The sequence below is a fragment of the Hydra vulgaris genome, chromosome 02 (assembly GCF_038396675.1).
Source record: "Hydra vulgaris chromosome 02, alternate assembly HydraT2T_AEP".
In the NCBI taxonomy this organism is placed as follows: Eukaryota; Metazoa; Cnidaria; class Hydrozoa; order Anthoathecata; family Hydridae; genus Hydra; species Hydra vulgaris.
The window spans coordinates 49,133,968-49,159,967 of NC_088921.1; the positions used below are offsets into that span (position 1 = coordinate 49,133,968).

A 26,000-nucleotide genomic window follows, 5' to 3' on the forward strand; every position below is an offset into this window, starting at 1 on the left:
TATTCTCTTTTTTTCTACTTGAATTATTTTTAATTATCTCAAAAAGTTCAAATGACCTGTATAAGAAATTCATTATATAATTATTCGAAACTATAAAGAATTCATTTAAAACTAAATCTTTGTTTAAAACTAAATTTCTGCAAATAAAGTAATGTAGAATAACTTTAATAAACAAATAAAGAAATATAGAACCATAAAGAATAATAGTTTTTAATAACTTTTTAAATTTTTAGTTTCAAATTTTTGATTAAAAACTTTTATTAAAAATATAATCTAGAATTTAGTCAAGTCTATGCAATTCTGAACACAAATTAACTTTTAAATTACTTTTTAATACACAATATAAAAGATCATTTTTTTCATTAGTTTTGGTACATAAAATACACCTCAAACAAAACAAAATAACAAATACACCTTTATTTAATAATTTGAATAAAATTTGTTCATTATCAACAGTCATAAGTTTTTTTTTTAATTTGAATTATACAATATTAAAATTAAATTAAACATTATTTTATTTATGAAAGTTTTAATTACAAATGTTTTTTATTAAAACTTGTTGCTCTCTGGTTTGGAGTTATTTTAGCAAGCTATTTTCAAAATTTTCGTGTTCGATACTTTTTTATTCACAAAGAACAAAAGAAACAATTGAACTTTTGTTTTTTGGGTTTTGCTATCCAGGAGCTCAAAAAATGTAAAAAGGCCTATGGACTACTTTAGGGAAAAAATTAGAACTTTTAAGTGAGAGGAAAAATTGAATTTTGAACCCGGAGTCCTTATGCATAATGGCGGCAAAGATTCCAAAACCCCAGGCTAAAAAACAATTGGTTCCAAGTCATCAAAACCTCATAAAAATTTTTTTATTGCAGATCATAAGTCACTTGACAGTTTTAGAGCTCCTGGACACCAAAGACAAAAAAAATAGATATTTAAATCTGGAATCCTTTTTTTCATCCCTGATCAAAACTTTTATCAAAGCATCAAAAGTCTGTGCAAATGCTGATAGTCCATTTTGGACAATTTTTTGATTGTGTGTGTACTCATTTACTTACAGTAAACCTGGTTTGCTTGGTTATCCATCAATAGAAAACCAATGCATAGAGAAATTAAAATCATGTGTGGTTTAATCATGATCTTAGAGTATGGTTACAGCACCACTTGCTAAATGTACACAAGTACAACTTTTAATGGAAGAAGGTCTAAATAAACAATTCTGAAGTCTGAAAATAAACAATTGTTGCGCGTTTAACAAGTGATGTTGTAGCATTAATCGTTGCAAGATACCTAAGATTATCTTATTTATCTAAGGTTATCATTCAACGCATCTAGTCAACAGATGATATCAATCCAGGAAAATCTGACAACATATTACACTGTTTAGCTCTGAAGAACATCCAGATTTTGAGCTCATAAACTCTTATTCATAAACCTCCTTGTGTGAATGTTAGCATCAAAAAATGCAATATATTGTTTTTTACTTAGATCAGAGAAACGCTGCAGAACATAGTTCCAGTAGGTAAAAAAATTAAGCTCAATACATTAGCACAAAATAAAAAGTTTTTTTTGTCTGACTTTCCAAACTTTGTGCAAAATAGTCAGATGTTGCATCACCTAACTTTTACAAGCATTTTATAGTTTTTGCAACAACAAAAACTTTTTAGAATACTCAAATTTTTTTTTCTAGTAGTTATAAAAAAGCTTTTGAAAATAAACTTTTGTAAACTTTTAAAATGGAATTTACATCAATTAACCTCCTAGCAAAAAGAACTCTTATCACTTGAAATAATTAATTTGAATAAATTAAAATTCAATAAAATTCTTTTTTTTTTTTAATTTTTTTATTGTAAATAATAACTATTTTATAAAAATTTCATATATGCAAATGTTGTAGTTTAAAACTATATATACTTTTATCACAAACCAAAAATTGAATTTCGGAGACTCACGAAAGAAAATTATCTATAAATGTGGCTGTGTCAACGACAAAGTGGATTTTAATAGACATAAAAGGCATAGACAAAGTGCATTTTAGGTGGTTTGTAGCTCACAAAGCCAATCTTTCCCAGCTAACAAACTTACACTTCAATTCCTAATACACTGCACATTCTGTTAAGTAATGTCTAGCAATTATGATTTGTGGTGCAATAATGCCAACAGTTGTGCTATTATTTTATAATAAGATAAAAGTATCAATTAAACTATTAAAAATTAGTTTTGTATTAGAAAGCTAATATTTTAATGCACAACAAGACAACTTGCCAAGCAAATATTGTCAAGATATGGTTCCAAGAAAATGCAATTAATGTTCTTGCCATGTTGCCAGGAAATTCACTTGATTAAAACTTTATCGGAAACTTTTGTGTAATAGAATAGCAGAATAGAAAGCAAGTTTTTAAACAGAACCTAACTTCACTAGCGCATTTGAGAAAAACCATAATAAAATCATGTCATAAATGACACCACGAGAGTGCTCAATGATCTTAAAAAAGTGAAATAGTGTGCTCAATGTTTTTAAAAGAACAGAGCAATAATAAATTAGTAGAAAATCAATTTATTTTCATTTTACACAGCGTTTCATCAATAAAGACTGATCAAAAATGAATGAATAAATTAACAAACTTCAATTCATACCAAAAATTAAATCACTGAAAGTCATAAAAGTTTTAACTACTGTAATATTTTACACATTGGTAGAATATGTTGAGACTATTATATTAAAAGAATTCTTTAGAATTGTTTACTTCTGCTTTTTCTTTTTTTTTTTAATAATTTTAAAATTATTTAAAAAATTATTATTATTATTTGAGCTTTTGATTTTTATAGTTATTTCAACTATATTTCATACTAAAAAATACTGAATTAATTTCTAAATGCAAACATAAAAATAAGAAACTTATTTTCATGCCTGGATTTTGAAATTAATTACAATTTTTTTTAATTTAATAAACATTCATGGTCGGCATTTTTAACTATTTCAAATTTTTCTTGTAGACACAGGGTTGCATGGTTTTAACCAAATGGTTTAAACCATGGTTTAAACCAATTAAAAAAATGTTGGTTTAAACCAAATTAATGTTTTTTTAAAAAATGATTTGAACTTACAACAGGAAACTAAAAGAGGGTTATGTTCACAAATAAAACTAATCTTCAATATAGATGATTTTTTTTGAATCCATGAGTTTTGTTTTTGTTTTTTCATAGAATAGAGTCCTCAGTGTTATTATAGAACAAAGCAGTAATAAATTAGTAATAACACTTATTTATCTGTTTTCTTCTACAGGCAGTTTCTCCTTCAATAGATTCATCAAGAAGCATTGCTTCCTGATGAACTTATTTCATCAGGAAGTTTTCTTAACAATATATATATATATATATATATATATATATATATATATATATATATATATATATATATATATATATATATATATATATATATATATATATATATATAAAGAAAGGGGTGTAGAGCAGTTTGTAATGCGTGTAGAAAAGAAATGGAAGGTCAAATTCAAAGGATGCATGAACATATAAAAAAGTGCAAGCAATCACAACCCCATGAAATTATGGATTCAATTGAAGATCAACAACTTCTTGAAGGTAATTAAATGAGTGCATTGTTATTTTAAATTTTATATTTTCCCTAAATTGTAAACATATATATTTAGAATAATTCAATAAACTGCAATTTCATTTTAAAGGTAACTCACCATCAACATCACAACAACAAATGAAAAGGTTCCAGCCCAATTCAACATCAGCTGATAAATATTTGAAAATTGATAAGTTTTTCACACGAACAAGCCTCAAAGAGAAAGATTTATTTGATCTGCAACTTGGTAGATTTATATACAGTACAAACTCTAGCTTCAGAACAGTTGAACACAAAGAATTTAAAAAATTTATCAATATGCTTCATCCAGGATACACTCTACCTAATAGAACTCAAATTGGAGGAGAAATATTAGATAGGGTTTACACAGAAGAAATTGAAAAATGTAATGTATTGAATGGGAAAATTGTAGCCATGTCTTTAGATGGCTGGAGTAATGTACATAATGAACCAATAGTTTGTATCTCTGTAATTACAGATAAAATTAACATTTTAGTAGAAACAATCAACACTTCTGGTCATTCACATACTGGTGAATATCTTACACAATTAGCAAAAGAAGCAATAAATTCTGTAAGACGTAAATTTGGATGCACAGTAAAAAGCTTTGTGACTGACAATGCAGCTAATATGAAATCAATGAGACAAGAACTGTCATCTGAAAAAGATATCATAACTTATGGGTGTGCTGCTCATATGCTGAATCTTTTAGCAAATGATCTTAACATTGAAAATGTGAGCAAGCATGTTACACAAATAATAAAATATATAAGAAATAATCATCAAGCTGGAGCAATTTATAAATTAAGCGGAGGAACAAAATTGCCACTTCCTACTGAAACTCGCTGGAATTCTGTATGTGATTCACTTGAAAAATATGTCAATAACTGGAGCATCATTTTCACAATGTTTGAAAAAAATAAAGAATTGGATCCTATGATTGGTAAAAAAGTAAGTGATATACAGATAAAGCGAAACGCAGAGGATTTATTAAAAATATTAAAACCAATTGCAGTAGCTCTAGATACGTTGCAAAGTGATCAAGCAAAAATAAGTGACAGTGTTGAAATTTTTAAAGATTTTGATGAACAGTTTATCATTTTTATCAAACGAAAAAAAAAAAAAAAAATTGAATCTAGATACCATCAGACTGTCAGTGATGCTCATTTACTGGCAAACACACTAGATCCTAGATATTTTGGATCTAATCTTTCTGAAAATGAAAATGAAGCTGCCATGAATTTCGCAGATAAAGAGTTCAAGAACTTGTTACCAATAATATTCAAATTAAAAGCCAAATCTGCTCCATTCGATAAAAGCTATTTGTATAGTGAATCTGTTTTAAAAAATGTATCACCAATAGAATGGTGGAAATCTCTTAAAATTGTGGATTGTAACATAGTGGATATTGAAGGTTTATTAAATGCACCAGCTTCTAGTGCTGGAATCGAAAGAATTTTTTCAACTTTTGGCCTTGTTCATTCTAAGTTAAGAAACCAATTGGGGGTAGAAAAAGCAGCAAAGCTTGTATTTATATATAGAACAATAAATAATGATGTATTGAATAATTTTGATGAAATATAACATTAATATTGATAAAGAATATAGTTTACTCACATAAAATGCGTTATGCTTTTTTTTAATTTAAAAGGGTAACTAAATACGGCATTTTTTAATAAAAACCTAATTTAAACCAAAAAAACCATGGTTTTTTTGGTTTTTTTAAAAAAACCTATGGTTTTTGGTTTTTTTCAAAAAAACCTGTTTTTTTGCAACCCTGTGTAGACATATTGTGCATTTTCGGAAATATTATTATATGCAGATGCTGTTTTAAGGATGGACTAATTCAATATAAAATTATAATTTTTTTTATCTTCCAATTCCCATATGTATTTTGAAAGCATGGCGTCTTTTGAATACTTTTAATTTTTAAGGATTGCTTACGATTGACAAAATGTTCCATTCACTCTATGTTAAACAAATATATTGTTTATCGGGTACATTCTTAGAAGAAATAACACATTTATATACCACATTTTTGATAAACATTTTTCATTCATTGGGCAATAGTTCTATTAGTGTGATCACTAATACTATTTTTAAAGTTTTACTTTTTTTAAATTAGAAAAAAAAATCACTTATAAAATTAAAAAAATTACTTCAATAATAAAAGAATCGAATCATCCACCCATGAAACTATTATTCGAATTTTAGACACATTTTATGATTAACTTTAGATGTTAAAAGTCTCTTTCTTGCAAGTTTTTCTTGAGTTATCCACAAAAGTTATTACTTTCTTTGTTTGTCACATCATCTCACTGCAGAGACGAAGATTTAGTGTAAATATATAATTATTATTTTAAATAAAAAAACTTTTATTATAAATAATAAAAATAATTGTTATTAAAGATAAATTATATACATTCATTAATGTTATTTAATTAATTAATTATTAAAATCAAGTTATGCTTAGTTAGTTTTTGAATATTTAAAGTTATAGTTCTCCTAAAAATCATTTTAAAAACTTTGAAAGCCATTTTGAAGAAAAAAAAGAAAAAGACTCTGATTAAAGAAAAAAAAAAAAAATCATTTTTAAAGAAAGTTTTTGCGCTACTAAATATTTTGTATGAACATATCTCGAAGTATGATTTTTATTTTTAGAAACCAGCTCTTTTTATTACAGAATATAATAAAAGTAACTTTATAAAATGCTAATTAGTTAATGTGTCATTATAAAGTTACATGACATTAGAGTTGTTAATGGGAAAGTTTTATAAAATTCCAAAAAAAAAAATTATTTTGAAAAGATATTGATAACAAAAAATTAACTTTTTTCGAATCAAAATAAACAAAACATTAAAAATTGCAGATGTTTATTTTGCAAGTACTCATTCTGAATTATAGCATTTTGCAAGTTGAATTTAAAAATAAAGTTTTTTTGCAACATAGGAAATTAGCTCTTTCGGTTGTAGCATTTGCAAAACATGCGATTTTGTTAAACGTCCATTGTGAAAATTTGTTCTCTAAATGGATAGAAATGTAAAAAACATCTTTATGTACCAAATGTTTGTGATTAAATGTTATTTTTAGAATCGCAAAATATTACCAATATAAAATATTACTTTTTGAAACAATGATAAAAAATAAAAGTTTATGTCAAAATGAATTCTTTTGCAACAGTAATTTGCAGAACAGCCATTTTCGAAGAAAAACTTATGAAACACAACGTTATAGATGAATTTAATTATGTTTTATGAACCAAAAATGTTTAAATAACTAAATAACGAAGCTATTTATTTATTGACAAATAAATAAATAGTGTCAAATGCCAATAAAAATTTTTAAAATAAATAATAGCATTCATAATAGATACTTCTAAAATGTCATTTAACAAACAAGAAATAAATAATGTAAATAACATGAATAACATTAAAGAAAATTTCAAGCAACTAAATCATATATATGGAATCATGTAGATGCGCCAATAAATAATAATAAATTTTTTATCTGTCAACATTGCAAAAAAATATATTGAAGAAAATAGCAAATGGAAAAAAAAAAATTTTAATGATTCAAAAAGCAACATAACTTTGGCATTTAAAATCTGTCCATAAAGTTATGTCTTTATGTTTTTAAGATTTGTAATATCTGATGCAGGGGCAAATCTAGAATTAAGATGAGGGGGGAAATCTTTAAAAAGTACTGATTTCTGAAAAAAAAAAAAAATTTTTCAAAACTTAAAATCACCCTACTAAAATGTGTCAAATGCCAGACTAACCGACTATAATCCTTAAAAAACCGACTATAACTTAAAAATTGCCTTCTTACTCCTGATTTAATGATTTCTAATTTGTGTGAAACTTTCAGGGACGAACTCAGACCTGTGTTAGTAACACTGGAGTGGTATGGGCGCCCCCAAAAAAGATTTGAATTTGATTTGAACAGATTTGCTAATATTTTTATCAAAAATTTTAAATTAAAATAATAGTAAATACGTTAATTAAATGCTTATGTTTTAACAAATATTGCGCGCTATAATATATGTATATATGTATATATGCAAATATATTATGTAATGTAATTATTGATAAAAAATTGTTTAAAGTTTTTAAACATTTAATTACTATTTATTTAAAACATTAATAACTACTAAAATTTAATTTACTAAAATATAGTTAATAAATGTTTAAAATACTTCGAACAACTTTCAATAATTATTTACTAATAGCATGTTATTTGCAACAAAAGCATTTATCTAAGTCATTAGTAAAATAGTTTCCCTATTGTAACTTAAGTAACATTTCTCCACCCGTAAATTCATATATTCAAAAAATGTATTTAAATCAACTCCTTATCTTAGGATAAAACTAAACAAGATAAACACAAATGCCGACAAAAAAGCGGTATCCCCGAATAAACTCTGGGTTCATCACTGACCTTGATTTATTTTTAAAATAAATTAAGTGGTATAATTATTTAGGTTTTACTATATATATAGTAAAACCTAATATATATATATATATATATATATATATATATATATATATATATATATATATATATATATATATATATATATATATATATATTATATATATAGACAGAAATGGCATGCGATCGCACTCTCTAACTGACCACGTTAATATTTTTTCTTTACAACTTGGACACGGCTATTTTGATGTTTTAACAATTCTAATGCAATAAAAAAAGTGTTACATTATGATTAACTTTTATTCGTTAATCTAAAGTTTTTATTTTACATGATGGCTTTAAATAAAATCATAAAATTAATTATAATGATTGTTAACATCAATGCATGTGTAAATTAATAAAAAATGTTATATATAAATTTTTTTTATGCAGGCATGTATTTTTTATGATAAATTTAAACATTTGAAACTGGGGTGGCAAGCTCCCCCAGCCACCCTGGCGTCCTTGGCTCTGGAAGTGCTGAGGACACCGGGGTGCCTCCCCCCCCCCTACTTTTTTTTCTTTTAAAAAAAAATTTTTTAGATATAGAGGACTTTTTTTATAAATTGACGATTATGCCCCTCCACTTTAAAAACCGTGTACCCTATCTTCCTAAAATCTATTAAACCGTTATTTTTAAAAAGATTTTTTTTCAAGTTACTTTAATTTATGAATAAGTTCAAAACCTTTTGTGACTACTAGCTTTTACACATTTTATAAGAATTATACAAGAATATAAGATAACTTTATTTACTTATATAAGCATGTATTTTGTTGATTAATGGAAAAGTTTTGAAGCATTTTGTAATGTTCATATGAATCTTTTTGAATTTTGTGTTTGTAACATACCGCACACCTTCTTTGAGCATTAATCTTTTATTATCATTTTCAATAATCATTCATAAATATATCTTTTCATTATTGATTCATCAAATGTATAATTTTCTATCTTTTTGTGAGTAAACGTTTACTTTTTGATAATTATTTTTGCAATGAAAGAACTTCCTTATTTGTCATATTTAAAATTAAAGTGAACACATTTAAAAGTGATTTATTGAAACAAAAGCTCTGTAATTATGTAATAAATTTTGTGGCAAGTACACATATAATTGCTGATGAACAAGAAGGAAATATAAGGAGATGTATAAAACCGTAAATTACGGCATGGACATTTGGAAAACACTTTAAGTTTGCGTAATAATATGGCATGGACTGTTAACGGGTTAATAAAGTTGTAATGGTTAAATTAAAATTAAATTGCTTGTTGGCAGTTTATTTTATTGAAATCACAGGCACATTTTATTTATTTCTTTTTTCTAATCTTTTATGAATAAAAAAGTTGAAAACCTTTTTTTTTAACTAGACTTACTAATTAGAGCATGAAATTGTTAAAAATTACTATTTTTAAAAGACTACGTTATTTTTTTAAACAATTTTTTTTTTTTGCAACCTTTTTGACAAAATAAATGTCTATACAATTTAAAAATATTATATACAACACATTTTAATAAATTTGATAAAATTTGTTCATTTATTAAACAATCATTAGTAGTAATTTGTTACTTAATTTAAAAGCGTTTTGCGTAACTTTAATAAAACGTTTAAAAAGATAAGTTTTAATAACATTTATTTCAAATGTAATTAAAAACACAACAAAAAGTTTTGCCTCGAGTTTAAGTTTTTATTTTTTCTTAAGTACTTATATAATTTTGTTTTAGTAAGGAATTATTCGTTGTTTTTTTTATAGGAATTATTTTTTCGTTAGAAATTTTTTTTTTCTTAGTTTTTTTTTTTTTTTTAAACTTTTTTCTTAGTTTAAGTTTAGCTTAGCGTTTCTACATTCAGCACATTTCTGAAATCTTTAAATCATCAAAGCATATAAACAATCGTGGTCAAGTTTTCAAAAAATAAAATAATTTGCCTGGTCAGCAATAGCGCTAGATCGCACGCCCATTCCTGTTCAAGCCTGATATATATATATATATATACATACATATATATATATATATATATATATATATATATATATATATATATATATATATATATATATATATATACAAATAAAAAAACATATAAACTTGAAGAAATTTAAATAAAAGGAACTTAAAATAAAATAAAAGTTGTTTTGACATTTTTTTTTTCAAACTTTTAAAAATAATATCATATTAAGTATTTAATAATAAGTTATTAAAAGTATCATATTATTGGCGTTGTTTAATGCACAATAAAAAAAAAAAACTATAATAAACATAATAATTCTATATATTCTATCAAATTATATATATTTCAGCAAAACTTAAAAATTCTTTTCAAACATTTTAAAAGTGTTTTTAATACGCAAATAGACATTACTTCACTATAAGAAAAATAAGAAAATTAAAAAAAAAAAAAGCACTCTAATAAAAAAAAGCAATCATAATGTTCAAGCATGGTTTCTTTTAAAGTATATATATATATATATATATAATATATATTATAATATATAATTATATAATTTTAAAATATATATAATATATATTATATATATACATATATATATATATCAAGCCTTCATGGGAAGCGCATGCAGTCGCATGCCTTGTTCGTCAACGTTTAAAAAAATTTTTTTAGACTAACTGACCACAGCAGTTCGTATCTTTTAATAGCGTTTCAATAATTTGCGGCAATAAGCTATTTACTAAGAAAAAAAAAACTTAAATAAGGAAACAAAATTATAATGAAATATCAAGTTTAATTAAATAAACTAGAAAACTTATTAACTAAAATAAAATAAATAAAAAATTTTTATACAACTTTTTTATTCTTTTTTTTTTAGAGTCGTTGTTGAAAAAAACATCTTTTATAACAATTTAACAACAATTGAAAGTTTTGATATGCAATTTATTCATGATTTTTATCAGTCCATATAATTAAAAAACTAATTTACTTTGTAGGGTAGATTAGGGTATTAAGAGCACCTTGGAAATATGAGCATATTTACAGATTTTTTAGATGTAAGCAGTGAAGTTAAAGTTGTTTTATATTTTTTGAATCGACTTTATGCGGAGATAAAAGGAATCAGTACAATTAGCGTAAAATTTATATGCAGTAATTAGCAGCTATCATCTAATTAAAACGCTGTTAAATTTTTTGCGTTGTTAAAATAACATCATCACGCATGAATAAATCTGTGGCACGAAATTTTGGTGCTAAAATAATGAAATTGATGTTTTTATAAAGAAAAATATGTTAGCTAGAAATCCAATCTATCATTGTTTGAAAAACAATGCATAAAAAGATTTAGTTTTGACTTCATATAAAGATGGCAATTTTGTGTAACATGAGCATGCTCAAATAACCCAGTGTTTTTTATTGAAAATATCCAGTTTAAAGTCCTAAAATAGCAGTGGTTTTAAATGCTTTTTGAATAAAAACAGAACATAGTAAAAAATTTTAATATTTTAACAATACTAAATATTTTTCTGTAATTTAGATTCAAAAAAACTGAACTTTTATTGTTCAAAGGTTTGAGTTAATAAAATTGAAAAAATAACGAACAATTTTTTTTGCGGAAAACATAATATTGTTTCAACAAAAATTGGTTCAAAAGTTGATCTTTTAGTGATAAGTTTTATTAGTAACGAACTATTATTTTCCAAAAATTAGTTCTAATTGTCAGATTGGTATTTCTTTACTTAATTAATGTTACTTTTTTGAGCAAATTTTAAGTGCTCATATTACCAAGTGGTCGGGGTAATATGAGCACTTTTGCTACTTTTTTAAAACCACTGTGTTTTTAAGAAAAAATTTGGGACGCCCAAATATCTAAGTAGATCATGAGAAGGGATCCTTAAAAATTGTTAGTTCGCAAAAATGTTGGATCCAGCATAATTATTTTTGAAAATATTACAATTTTCGCTTAAGGTGCTCATATTACCCTAATATACCCTATGCTAGAACTATAAGAAATTCTGACAATTTTTTTCCTAACGTTTATTTGTTTATTTCATTTTTTCGCTTATTGCGTTTATTACGCTTACTCGTTTTTACAACTTTTTGCTTTTAAAAAAGTTTTTCCTGTATTTGACATTTTTTCTCAATACTTATATAATAGAAAAATAAGAAAATAAATTGCTATTTATTTTTAAAAACTATTTGATTAATAAATTTTGTTAATGACGCAATAAGTTAAATAAAAGAATAACATAGTTTCTTTAATAAATCTATTTACCGCATTTGATGCATGTATGAAATTGTTTCTTTTATATTGCCCAATTTCCAATGTGAATACGAATTACTAGAGATAATGAACATAACGATTGCTATGTTTAAAAAAATGTATTTAAAAACTTAAACAAAAGTTTTATATAGGCTCCTAAAAATTTCGTTAAGAAAGTTCAGTAAATTAACAATGCACTAGCCCATTAAATTTTGCAGCATGATTTCATTTTTTTTCAATAGTAATTAGTTTTTTCGATTTCCTGTCCATTGATAAAAACAGTAAAGTTTAGCAAAGACATTTGAAAAATAAATTTAAAAACTATCTGTGTTTTCCTTTATATACTGACTAAAAAAAGTTGCAAAAAAATTGCATATCAAAAAATTATTTTTATTTTCGTTATATTCTTATCTAATTTATTCCTCGACTTAAAATAACAAACGCTCTAAAAATAAGAAAACAAAAAGAGTAAATATTTAGGCATATTATTTTTTTGACAATTTTCTTTTTTTTTATTAATAAATGTTTTTTACCTTATCTTATTTAGGTTTTATATTACGTATACTCTTCGGTTTTTTTCTTCGAGTAATACTGATTTATTCTCTAGTTTTTTCTAGCTTTATTTTGCTGCGAATTCTTGACGCTTACTATATAAAAATGTGGTCAAGTTGTCTAAAAAAATTATATTAAGTGTGGACGTACAAGGCGTGCGACAGCACACACTTACCGGGAAGACTTGATATATATATATATATATATATATATATATATATATATATATATATATATATATATATATATATATATATATATATATATATATATATATATATAGGGCCTTGTTTTAAACCGTAAACTGGTGCTCTATTTACGAATGCGCTAAGCTATTTAACATAAGTCAATTCGCGTAAACGCTTTTTTAATATTTAAACAACCCTAAAAAATTATTTAAGAGGTAAGATAAAAGAAGTAATTAACGTTATAATAACCCCTTATGAAGTTTGAATGACAATTACCTAAAAAAGTTTGCACGACAATTACATTTGACATTCATGCTATTTACAAATGTAATAACTTTTAAGAAAAAAATAAAATTTTATTTTTATTAACCTAACTTTTTGATCAAATGTTCAGTAAAATATTCAGTAAAAAAAAAAAAAGATGTTATAGTTGTATAAAAAATAAAACCATAAAATATAACAAAAATTTTTTATCATCTTGCAAGAACAAGGTTATTTATTCAGACAATTTCTCATACAAACAATAACAAAAATAATTACCCAATTAAAAAAAAGCACTTTTTTTATTAGCTAAAAGCACAATTTTTATTAGCTAAAAAATAGAACACATGAAATTTTATTTTATATTAGCGCCACTTAGATTTATTTCAAAATTTTGTGAAAAAAATGAAAAAACATTAATTATTACAAACTTTAAACAATATCTTATAAAGAGTTTACTTTTTTATAATTACAAAAAAAAACTTCTTTTATGGATATAACTCTATTGTTAATTTTTTTGCTTGAATTCATTTGAAGTAATTTAGCTCTTGCAATGTCTTTGTTTATATTTATAAGTTTTATTTTGCCAAAAGTAGTTTGGAGCCATCCATATATTACATACACACTGAGAGGGTGTCCCAAATTGAGTAATTTGCGTTCAAGTGCATACGGGGGGAAGGAAGGAGGTAAGGGTTCAACAAATATACGTATTCAAATGCAAAAAATTGAGATGTTTATATGGATAGCCCCTTTAGAAAATTTAAGTACCTGTCTGAAGGTACAGATATCAGTTCTATTCAATATGCATGAAGAAAAGTTTTTTAAAATGGGATTTTAAACCATGAGGCTTTCAAGCAAATAATTCCAGAAATGTTGCTATGGCACAATTGTTATCCACCTTACTACTCATATTTAAGATTCAATTACAACATTTATTCTGTGCTTAATTTATTTGAATTAAATTGTAATTAAACACTCTGCCTACAAACAAAAAAAATACGCAATTAACTGCTGTAAATGCTGTCTGCAATTATTAGAATTTTAAAAAAGACCTTGATAACAATCAAATTTATGAATTGGCAAAAAACAATACAGTTTTATTTGTTATTTCATAAAGTAATAAACAAAAACTTTCAATTTTAGATATTGTTTGTCATAACAATCGGCTTGCTAAACAACAACAAAAAAGTTTGTTATAGCAATAGGCTTGCTATAGAAAACAGTTTTAACAAGGCTTTGGTTTTTTCATTTATTCAAATTTTTTATTCAAATGATAAAACAACCTCATTTTATTAATTTTATTTTCATCAAAAAATCCCATTAAATAAAACTTATGCTTAACAACAAGTCTTAGCAGAGCATGAACGATATTGCTCACTTTAAAGACCAATGCTGACATGATATAACTTTCAGTTATTTTTTTTTATTATTTCATGTCATAGTTATAACAGTCAGTTAAGTTATGTTAAACTAAAAATATTCAGATTTCAAGGTTGATAAAATGTACAATAAATAATAAAAAATAGAATATATAAAAATGTATAAAATCTTTGATAATATACTTATATTCCTTTGTAAAGTAATTAGATTTTATTATATTTATTGAATTTTAAACTAATTTAAACCAATTGTTAAAGTTAGTAACATTTTGTTCATTTGCTTGTAATATTTTGTTTAATAAACAAAATATTACCAGCAAATTTAAAAATAAATTATATTTAAAAAACAAATTGAAAAAAATTAAATGCAAACTGGAAAAAAAAAAGTGCTTTTAATTGTAATTTTCTCAAAACTTAAAAATATATAGTATTGTAGATAAACAGATTTTTTTAGTTATTACTAAGTTATGAATTCTATTGATTTTTGAATAAAGAAATTTATATTTTAGAATTTATTTCAGTTTTCAAGCCAGTATACACTGCACTGTGGAAAACTGTTTGTTACCACCTTATTTTAAGTAAAATTAATCAAGAATTTTAAAATTTAAAACCTTAAAAATTTCAGTCACACAAATCAAAGCCATAAAAACTACAAGTGAATTGTAACTTTCCTAGTTAACTGCAATGTGAAAAACATTGTTAGCAAGTTAAAAATATTAATTTTATAGTAATAAACTAACATTTACATACCTATTGACAGTGCCATTTCTATATCTGTTTCGAAGTTCTTCTGGAACTTCAATATTGTCATTTTCCATTCGATTAACAAGAAACTGAGTAAAAAGTTCTGGAGTTGATTCAATAACTTGATTTGATGAATTATTCACATTAACAACAACATTTCTGGGTTGATTTCTAATGCGAGTACCACCATTGTTAAATCGTTGAGGACGACCATCAACTGTGTCTAAAATAGGTGCTTCTTCATCTACAGGTTGATTGTTTTCTATTGTTGGTTTTGGCTGAGCAGGAGGACCCATTTTTTGTTTATAAGTTACCTGTTATTAATTTTTTGAAATGCTAGTTTATCTGTAACAGTTTATTGATAAATATATTGGTTATCTGTAACAGTTTGTTCACAGGTTTTTTTATCTCTAATAGTTTATTTTACTTTATCTGTAACAGTTTTTGACAAATATAACAATAAAATATAAATATATAAACATCTGCTTTTGTTCTATTTAGTTATCCGAAAACACATATTTATTCAAAATTATGCTTGCTATTTGAGTATACCAAAAAAAAAAATCACTTATTCAAGAAAAAAAAAAAATTTAAACTTCGATGACATCACTTTATGCAAATATGCCGATGTCATCTATTTTTAAAAATGAAGTCCATTAATACCAAAGTTTGAAAATCTTTATTTTAAAAATGAAGAAATGCGTAGCATTTCTTTATAAAAATATATACCACAATTTACAAGTAACAACAGAACGAAACAATTAGGTTAGTAATAATATCCATTAGGTCTTAGTGGATAACTATAGGAACGACGGAAAAAGCAAGGCAGTATTTTTGTTTGTCTGATCTTTAAATTCAAACGGGTTTTATGTCGTGTCTCGCTCAACCAAAGTATAACTTTTAGTTTTTCGCGAACTTGTCTTTAATTTAGCAATCTTATTTTTAGGCGATCTTGGAACTTGGTAATTATTATTATTATTTGTATTATTATTGTTATCATCATTCTTCTTTTAGTTGATTAAAGTGCTTCAAGAAGGAATTTCATTCATACCACAAAACATCGTGAAAGAGCTTTAACGAGGAAATTTACACTGTCTTTTTTGCCATATGTTATTATAGCGTAATTAGAGTAATTATATCGAACCTCTAATTATGCAGCCATTTCTCTAACCGCTGCGCCACTGCAGTTCATACAGTCTGTTTCAGCACCAAAATAACTTTTTCTCCAAATAAGTGTATTAGGACGCACGAATTTTAGATTGGAAAATTTAAAATCGAAATTCACGGGTTTATATTATTGAAATTTTGAAGTTGATATTTCCCAGAGTAACATTTTTCCAAGAATTTCCAAGAAAAAAAAAAAAAAAAATTTATAAAGACGCTCATATTTAAATGATTCTAACTGAAATCAATCAAATCCATGGCTTGAAGTTTTGTAAAAAACATTTTTTCAAAATCTCATATTTTCAAAAAAAAATTAATTTTGACAAGGTAACGCGTAAAAAAAACTATTTTTCATACATTATTCACTTCCCAGTAAACACAGATTGGCTCAGAATTGGTCAATATTTAGTCGAAATTGGTCAAAAAATGAATAAAACGTTTAGTAAAGTATTATTGACTAAAAATCGACGCTTGATTTGAAATGTATATTTCAAACTTTTTTATATATACGTTTACTAAACGTCCATCTAACGTTTAGATTATTGACTTACATTAGTAAATATACGCTACACTTTAAATCTTTTAATATATACGTTTATGTTTACAATATTATATATATATGTTTACAATATTGTCTAATATAAGTCAAATTCTAAACGTTTGATCGACGTTTAATAAACGTTTATTATAATATAGTAATATAGCCATTGGTCAGAAGACTCACATAGCAGCTTGAGCCACGCGGTTTAAATTGGAATAAAGCGTGTACACGAAATAAATGTGGAAGTAGAAAAACAACTTAAAAAAGTACTCCTCAATTTTTATTTCGAACCAAATAATAATTTTAATACAATAATATAAGAAGATCAAACATTAAAAAAAAAATTAATTATTCCTGTGGGAATCTAATTAAATTTCGAGCTTTTGCTTTAGTGGTACCCATAAGCTTGCGCACAGAATAAGTATCAAAACCGTTTGATGCTTTTTTAAATGATATTTTAATATCTTTAATGTTTCTGCTTCTTATTTTTCTTTTGATAATAGCCTAGTACTTTTCAATAACTCTCAATTCTGGGCAGTTTGGAGAATTATCTGTTTTAGGCACAAACTTCATCTTATTCCTTTTATACCATTCCATAGCTAGTTTACAAAAATGAATTGAAGCTAAATCAGGCCAGAACACAGGTCTGCTAATGTGTGATTTAATAAGAGGTAAAAGGCGTTTTTGTAAACATTCTTTAACATATATTTGACCAGAAAGTGTGTACTGAGAAATATAAGGTGCTGATTTTTTGTCACAACTGCAAATAGCTTGCCAAATCAAAGCTTTTTTAGCGAACTTGTCATGTTTTGTGTATTTAAATTTCTTATCTGCTTTTCCTCTATATTTGGCAATATAATAAACAGCACCAGGAATTTGTTGGTGATCGTACTTGATATAAGTTTCATCGTTTTCAATAATACAGAAGTTTTTAGAAATAAAATTGTCATAGAACTTTCTGCCGCGGTTCTTGCACTTTTTTTGAGTTTCGGAACGGTTGGGCACTTTTTTTGCTTTGAAAGAATGAAAACCATGCTTGTTTCTAACTTATGCAACAAAACTATGAGAAAATCCATATATTTTTGCGCGTTCACTTGGTGAAAGGCTTGGGTTATTCTTAAAAGTGTTAACAAATTTTCTAACTAGTTTTATATCTTTAAAACCATCCATTCTTCCACCACCAGATTTGCATTTGATCGATTTTGTTTGAGAAAGACGTTGAATAACACGACAGACGGTGTATGGATGTATTTGCAACAATTTTGCTATCGAATTGTAGCTACTATTAGGATTTTGTAAATATTTGTGCATAATTTTTCCTCTTACGTCTTCTTCTTTTGTCATTTTTAAAACTAATTTCAAGTTAAATCCAAAAACTAACATATTAAAATATATGACATAGGTAAAAAGCTCTTTTCGCGACAATCTATTTTCTTAAATGCCAACAAATTAATGGATTCCGATGTTTTAGAAATTATTGATGGCCACATTGACGCAGTTAAAAAATATGAGTCTCTCATTATGCAAGTCCTGCTGCAAGAAATTTTTTCATAAGTTTTATAAACAGTTTAAATTCATTTTGTAAACGCTAGTATGATTGTGTAACTGTAGGTATTCATCTTTGCAATAATCAAGAAGTTTAATAACTAAATATTAATTTTTTTATTTTAGATGCTTTTTAGCTTAATTTAGTTACATTTGCTAAAGAAAATTGGGGGAACAGAGCTGGTAAAAACTACTGCATATGTTATGTCGCGACGTTACTAATTTTTCGATGTCAAAAATAAACATGGACGGTACAGGAAATTTCGGAAACTTCCATTAAGAAAATCTTCTATATCTAGTTGTTCTGTGTAATTCCATTTTCGATTTATGAATGTACATTTATAATGCTAACTATTTTACCCTAGTCTTTTGCGGTTACAAATCAAGTTACAAAATCAGTCAATCAGCATACGAATGTAGAAGATAATATTGCACAAGAACAGGTGCATGATAAACAAGCGGTAGACGGTATTCTAGGAAGATTTTTAATAATGCATAAACCAGAGAAAACAGTGATTCAAAATATTTGTTTATGAGTTTATTAATTTTATCAGTAATCTTTGATTTAATCTTAATGTAAACTTATTTTCTGCTAATGAGATTAAATTTATAAAGTATTTGATAGAAATTGTTTCTATAAAATTACCACTGCAAAAAGCTTGATCATTTAATTTTTTTTAATTATCGAAACGTAAACAAGTATAATGCACAAACATTTTTTCTCTAAATCCCCACTATATGAAAATGTTTTTTGTAAGTTTATAACTTTATATATAGTTTTATAAAATAAAAGTATAGTATAAGTAGGGGAAAGGCGCCTATGATGGCATACTTAACTTTGAAGCTTCATTATTCAGTATCCTGAAGACCAATAATAAAAGTTTTGATATGGATACATTCCTTGTTACATCTAGAACAATAATTACCCTGGGAGTTTTCATCAGTTTTATTTTTTTTATAAGTTATTCTTATTGTAAAAAAAAGCAAAAGTATGCCATCATAGGCAACCACTGCTCCTATGATGGTATAGGGGAGGATGGGGCTAGTTAGGATCGAGGGTAACTTAATGATTTCATTTAACCTTAGAGTCTTCCCTCAGAAAAGCCAGAAATTACTCGAAACCATCCTAATTTACCATTTCATGCTACACACCAGCATTGTAAAATTTTGCGCATGCGCATAGGATATATTGCGTTTTACGTATTTTTTGGACCAAAAAAAAATTTTGGAGCATCGCTTTCTTTTAACTTTACTTAAAAATAAGTTTTTCTTATAAAAAAAAAAGGTTTTCCCAAATCGTCAATGTTTCAACACCCCCAACTCGTCAGTATCCCATCATGCGTAAAATTCATCATTTTCATTAAAACAAGCTGTGTCTGCTTTGTTCAAAAGATAAAATTAAAGTAACTATTCCACTAAATGCACAAAACTTGAATATAAAATGCATGAGAATTTCATTTCTGCACAGTTAATAGTAAAATCACAATCTTAAATATATGAAGGAAATAAAACTACAACAGCACATTCCAAAATCGATTTTTGTTGATTATAAAAACAATACTTGTGCACAAGGGACGTTTTTTCAGTAAAATTAATGTAAAGTCAGTATAGTCATGAAGGTCTAATCATTTTTTTACCAAAACCAATTTTAATGGAAATATGACCGGTATGCCATCATAGGCGCCTTTCCCCTAGTATAGTATAATAGTTTATGAACATATTATAATAGTTATAAAAAATATAAAAAATAAGACCAGTTCTTTTATAACTATATCTTCTATACCTATACTATATATATAGATATATATATATATATATATATATATATATATATATTATACATATATAATATATATAGATATATATATATATATATATATATATATATATATATATATATACATATATATATATATTATTGCTCTGTTCTTTTAGAACATTTATTATTTAATTACTAATTTATTATTGCTCTGTTCTTTTAGAACATCGAGCATTCTGTTTGTAGAATACACTGAAATAATTTATATATATATATATATATATATATATATATATATATATATATATATATATATATATATATCACAAAAACTTTATTCTTTATTTAAACGTTTCTTCCTGCTTGAGTTCTGTGTATCTTATAATTTTTTCGTACACAATATGCAGAAAATTTATCACCATGATCAGTGCTCGAAGTAAAAAAAAAAAAGTAACGGGATGGTATTCAGTAAATAAAAAATACCATCCCGCCTAATCATTGTATATATATATATAGATTTTATTATAAAGTGGCGCGATGGTTTATACTTTATAAAAAGGTGACGAGATGGCATCCTGCTGCATCCCATCTCACTTCGAGCACTGATCATAATAATAAATTTTCTGTATGTTATCATCTTGAGACCTAGGGCCGCCGTAAGCTTTTATGACGCCCAGAGCATGACAGAAATACAATCATATATATCAATGATCGTGTTTTCTGTTACAACTATTTTACATCAATATTTTATGAACTGCATCTGTCTTAAATAACATGAATGCAACATATCTAGTAAACACTAATTAGAATTATTAGACGGATTATTTAAAATTAATACTGAAAATACTATTTTATTGCCTTTTTGCATGCAACATTTGTTATTATGTCAATCTTTGACAAAAAATTAGCCATTTTTTCAACATTAGTATTCGATAGGAGTTTTTTTTTAATTTTAGTTTAACAAAAGGTCGTTCAACCTCTATCACAGATACTAGGATTATATAATAAATTTGAATTAGCATTCGCATTTAGAAGGGAAAATAAGCTTTAAGTATCGGACACTTAAGTATCGTTGAGAAGACTTAAAGTTTTTCCAAATGTAGAAAAAGAAAGACTCTTTTATTAAGGTTCAAAGTATGATCCATAAAGTTGTCTTCTATCACGCCATTAGTGTAAATTTTTTCAATTCATTGGTGTTAGTTTTTTTTTTAAATATTGATATGCCGGTTTTTTAATCTTTCAACCAGGTTAATGAAAATTTTAAAGAAACAGTCTTCACAATGTCAAATCTTGATTGAATTTGCTGAATAAATTGATTAAGCGCAACGTATACAATTATAGATTTTAGGTGTTTCTTTTAAATAAAATTATGTTCAAATAGTGTCCCTAGGTAGAGAAAAAGACTCCATCATTGAGTGTGAATACCCACTCTCAATTATGTTATACGTAAACACGTTTAACATTTTTAACTACTGTAATAAATAATGCCATTTTGAAAAGACCATTAACTAAAAATTCTCGGAATCAACAAAAAAAATGCATCTTTTAAAAAAAGCTTATAATGCTAAAGAAACTAAACATAGGAATAAAGTTAAAAAAAACATTTATAATTTTTGTGAAACATTTAAAATATGTATAATATGAGTATAGCCACGCGTTTGTTAATTAGCCAGAAAAACTTAATTTAAAATTGTACTATAACTTATGTATTACCTGTCAATTTAAAAAAACTTACACTTATTAGAAAACACAGTAAATTGTAGCTCCAGCAGTTCGTTTCGAAAAAGGAAAGCAGGCCGATTAAATAGTGAGAACAAATAAAACATACAAGAAGTAGCTACTTTCTGTAAACACGTTTTACTGCAAATTATTTGGTTCATAATGACACTAATTAATGAGCTTTATATTCCACAGATATGTTTCATAAACTTGTGACAATGCAGGCCCATGTTTATACAGGTAAATATCTGAGTGAAACAATATAAAATGAGCTGATCTAACCATCTCTTTGATCAATTAACAGGTATCAATTTACAGGATTCAATCATCCGGAAAAGTTTCAAGAGTACAAATTCGTGTTTTAGACATCATCAAACCTCAAAGTACTAATAAAATCTGTATACCTATTCTTTTTGTTCATGTAATCAATGATGTAATGAATTGTAATGATGTTGCTGAAATAACCAATTTTGAAGCCTTTTTTATGGGCTTAACTTTAATAGTGATTGATTTAGCTTTAAATGAGGATTGATTGAAAAAGCTAAAAAATGATACGCGCCATGCGTTGACTATCAAAAACAGAAGCGGGGCAAACCCTTAGAAATTGCAATGCTGATATTTTCAAAGCAGTTGAAAAAAAAGGATTGCTTAATACAAGAGGAACAAGTTTTGATTGTTTAACACAAGAGGAACAAGCGGAAAAGGTCAACACATTTCAAATTAAACCGTGATCTGGTATCGGAGGTGAGAGTCTTTCCAAGGGAGTTCCAAGCAAAACTGAAGAACTATGAATCTGTAAAAGGTGTGCTTTCTACCTCTGTTTTATTAAACACGTTTTCTTCAATGTTGGAAATGGGAATTGCCTACATATTGTTTTGCACATTTCCAGTGACAGTGTCGAGTGCAGAGCTCAGTTTCACTAAGTTAAATTTAATTAGTTAGTTAGGTTCGTCTATTGCCCCCAAAAAACTTTAGCGAACTATTATTTTTATTAACAGGTTTTATGTATCGTATGATAATCTTTATTCTTTTAAAGGTTATAACCATACAAAATTTACACCCTCTCCAAAATGGAAGGTTATAAATTTCAAATGGTCATAACTTTTGAACACTAAAAGATAAAAATTTTTTATTTTATTTTTTATGTTAGGCGCTCCAAGAAGTCTCTACAGTTTTATAACAGAGCACCGCGGAAGTGCATTTAAAGGGAAATTCACGCCTCCTTCCTTACCGTTGTTTAAAGACTTGCCCGGAGGTGGCATCTCTAGCTCCTAAGACAAGCGCGCTAACCACTGTGCTACGAATGCTACATGAAACTCAAAGCCTGTGAAAAAAACTTAAAAGCTGGGAATAAATTTAAGGTTATAGTAATATGCAAAAGTTTATACTTTATTAAATCATTGTCCTCACGTTTTGGATAGGGAGAGGGAAATTTAATTGGTTATTTCGGTTTCGGCACAAATAACCTCATTTTTTTGCAAAACATTCTTGTTTGACATAAGTATGAACATACTTATGTCATATAGTATGCACAGTTTGCACAATGCTGAAAGTGCTTACCGGAAATATCAAAAAATCTTGACTACGGTACTTTTTATTGTGTAAATTGAATATACATTTGGTGGTATTTACCTGTTTATACTTAACGAACAAATATATTTTAACTTTGTCCTCTATTTAGATGAACTGTGAAGATGGAAAGAAACTTAAGTAAGCTAAAAATTATATTAGTTTTGTATTAATGAGTGTAGAGAAAGTATTGAAAGTATAATAAAAGTATTTGAAACACATTTCATCTAATTCCGTAAAAACCCCTAATTCCGGATGTAACCTAATTCCGGATGGTTTTAGTAAAAAGTTTCATAACTCCCTTAATATAATGAATTTATGAATAATCTTTTTTAATTAATAAACGTCTTTACCAATTTTTTTAGTTATGAAAGATTTCAATTTGAAATCTCTCATAACTAAAAAAACAAAAAAAAAGGAAAAAAATAACTTTGACTTGCAACAAAAAAATTAAAAAAGTAAAAACACTATTTTGTGCAGAATTTTATGCTGATTATTTTAGCTAAAAAAAAATTAAATTACCTTTTGAAATTATTGAAAAAATTGAAAAACAAATTTGCTATTAGCCGAAAAAAAAGACACCTAATTCCGGATAGAGGTAATTATTATTTTATGTACCTAAAAAAAATAATAAACAAATTAGCCAGCAGCAATAAACAAATACACTTTTGAGTCCCGGATACAGTTAATTACAGTTGGCTATTTTATTTTTTATCACTTTCATGCACATAATATAATATATTATGTTCCAGGGAAAAAATAATTGACACTAATCCAGATACAGCTATTTTTTTTAGCGTCCATAAAGTTAACGCATTTGTTTTAATTGTATTACTGTATTAAAGAATATGGATAATTTTAAACAAAAAGAAGAGCGAGAGAGTCGAATCCAGCTAGCTATTCAAGCTATTACTGAAAAAAAAATGTCATACGTACAAGCTGCTAAGTGTTATAATGTGGCAAAATCTACACTTTTTGACAGAACAAAAGGATCATCTAATAATCGAGGAGCGCCAAGAAAGATGAGCAACATCACTGAAGCTATTATTGTTGATTTATTAAAGTTTATGAGTGATATAGGCTTCGGCTTGAATAGAAAAGACGTGTTTATTGTTGTTGAAAACTATTTAAAAGAATCAAACCAACGTGGTCTATTCAAAGACGGCAAACCGAATAGAAAATGGTACTCCGGTTTCATGAATAAATATCGTAAAGAAATTTGCCCAAGAAAAGTAAACGGTATGCAAACTTTTAGAGCTGTGGCCACACAACCATAATTGAAAATTGGTTTGAGCAATAAGCAGTAGCATAAAATGAACATAATTCAGGCAATAAGCTGTTTCAAATATTTAACTGTGATGAGTCTGGTTTGCAATTTGATCAAGGCAAAGTCAAAATTATTTGTAGAAAAGGAACAAAAAACCCTAAAAAGCTAGCACCATCGAATGAAAAGCAAAACACGACAATCTTGACTTGTTGTGACGCATTTGGTAATTATTTACCTCATCAAATAATTTACAAAGGCAAACAAGTTATGAAAGACTGGTGCAAAGGCGGTGCCCAAAATGTTTATTATAACAGTAGTAGTTCAGGCTGGATGGAATCCGAACATTTTTTGTCGTGGTTTTTTTGCCTCACGCAAACAAACTTTCAGGATTTAAAGTTCTAATACTTGATGGCCATGCTTCACATATGAGCTTAGAGTTGAAAAAAAAGCTTTAGAAAATTCTATTTTACTTTGGTGTTTGCCGGCTCATACCAGCCATTTTTTACAGCCACTAGATGTTGGCGTTTTTAAAACAGTAAAAGGCGCATTGAAGAGAATTCTCGAAAGTTATTTGACTAAAAATCATTTTCAAAGCCTGACTAATCGACATTTTCCGGCCATGTTTAAGGATCTTATCCAAAATGGTGGGTTTAAACCTGAAAATGCACGGAGTGGTTTCAAAAATACTGGTATATTTCCACTCGATCGTTCGCAAATTTCTTCTAAAAAAACTTCCATTGGTGCGGTGTTTCAAGCTGTCGAAAACAACAATATTGAAAATTTATTTGATTCTTCAACAGTATCTAGTCCATTAGTTATGGGAAATGCTACCAATACACCTAACACACAATCAAGAATGTCAAATCGTGAATTTTTGCTTAAAAGCTTTGCTACTATGAATAATGCTGTTCAACAAGTGGGCAAAGATATAAACAGATCATTGTTAAATATGCTTCGAGATCAATTGACACCAACTCTAAATAAAAGAGTTCAAATAAGTGAGAGAATAAAGCGACCAGCTAATTATA

General features: G+C 26.4%; 1 protein-coding gene across 1 annotated transcript in view; it reads right to left on the reverse strand.

Moving 5' to 3' along the window:
- The window catches only part of LOC100199542 (apoptosis regulator BAX), a 28,089-nt gene extending 12,110 nt beyond the window's left edge, over nt 1-15,979 (reverse strand). Inside the window, exon 1 of the mRNA XM_065791222.1 lies at nt 15,415-15,979. Coding sequence (XP_065647294.1) covers nt 15,415-15,704 — 290 coding nt within the window. The 5' untranslated portion in view covers nt 15,705-15,979. The remainder of the gene's footprint in view (nt 1-15,414) is intronic.
- Between the last annotated feature and the right edge of the window lie 10,021 nt (nt 15,980-26,000).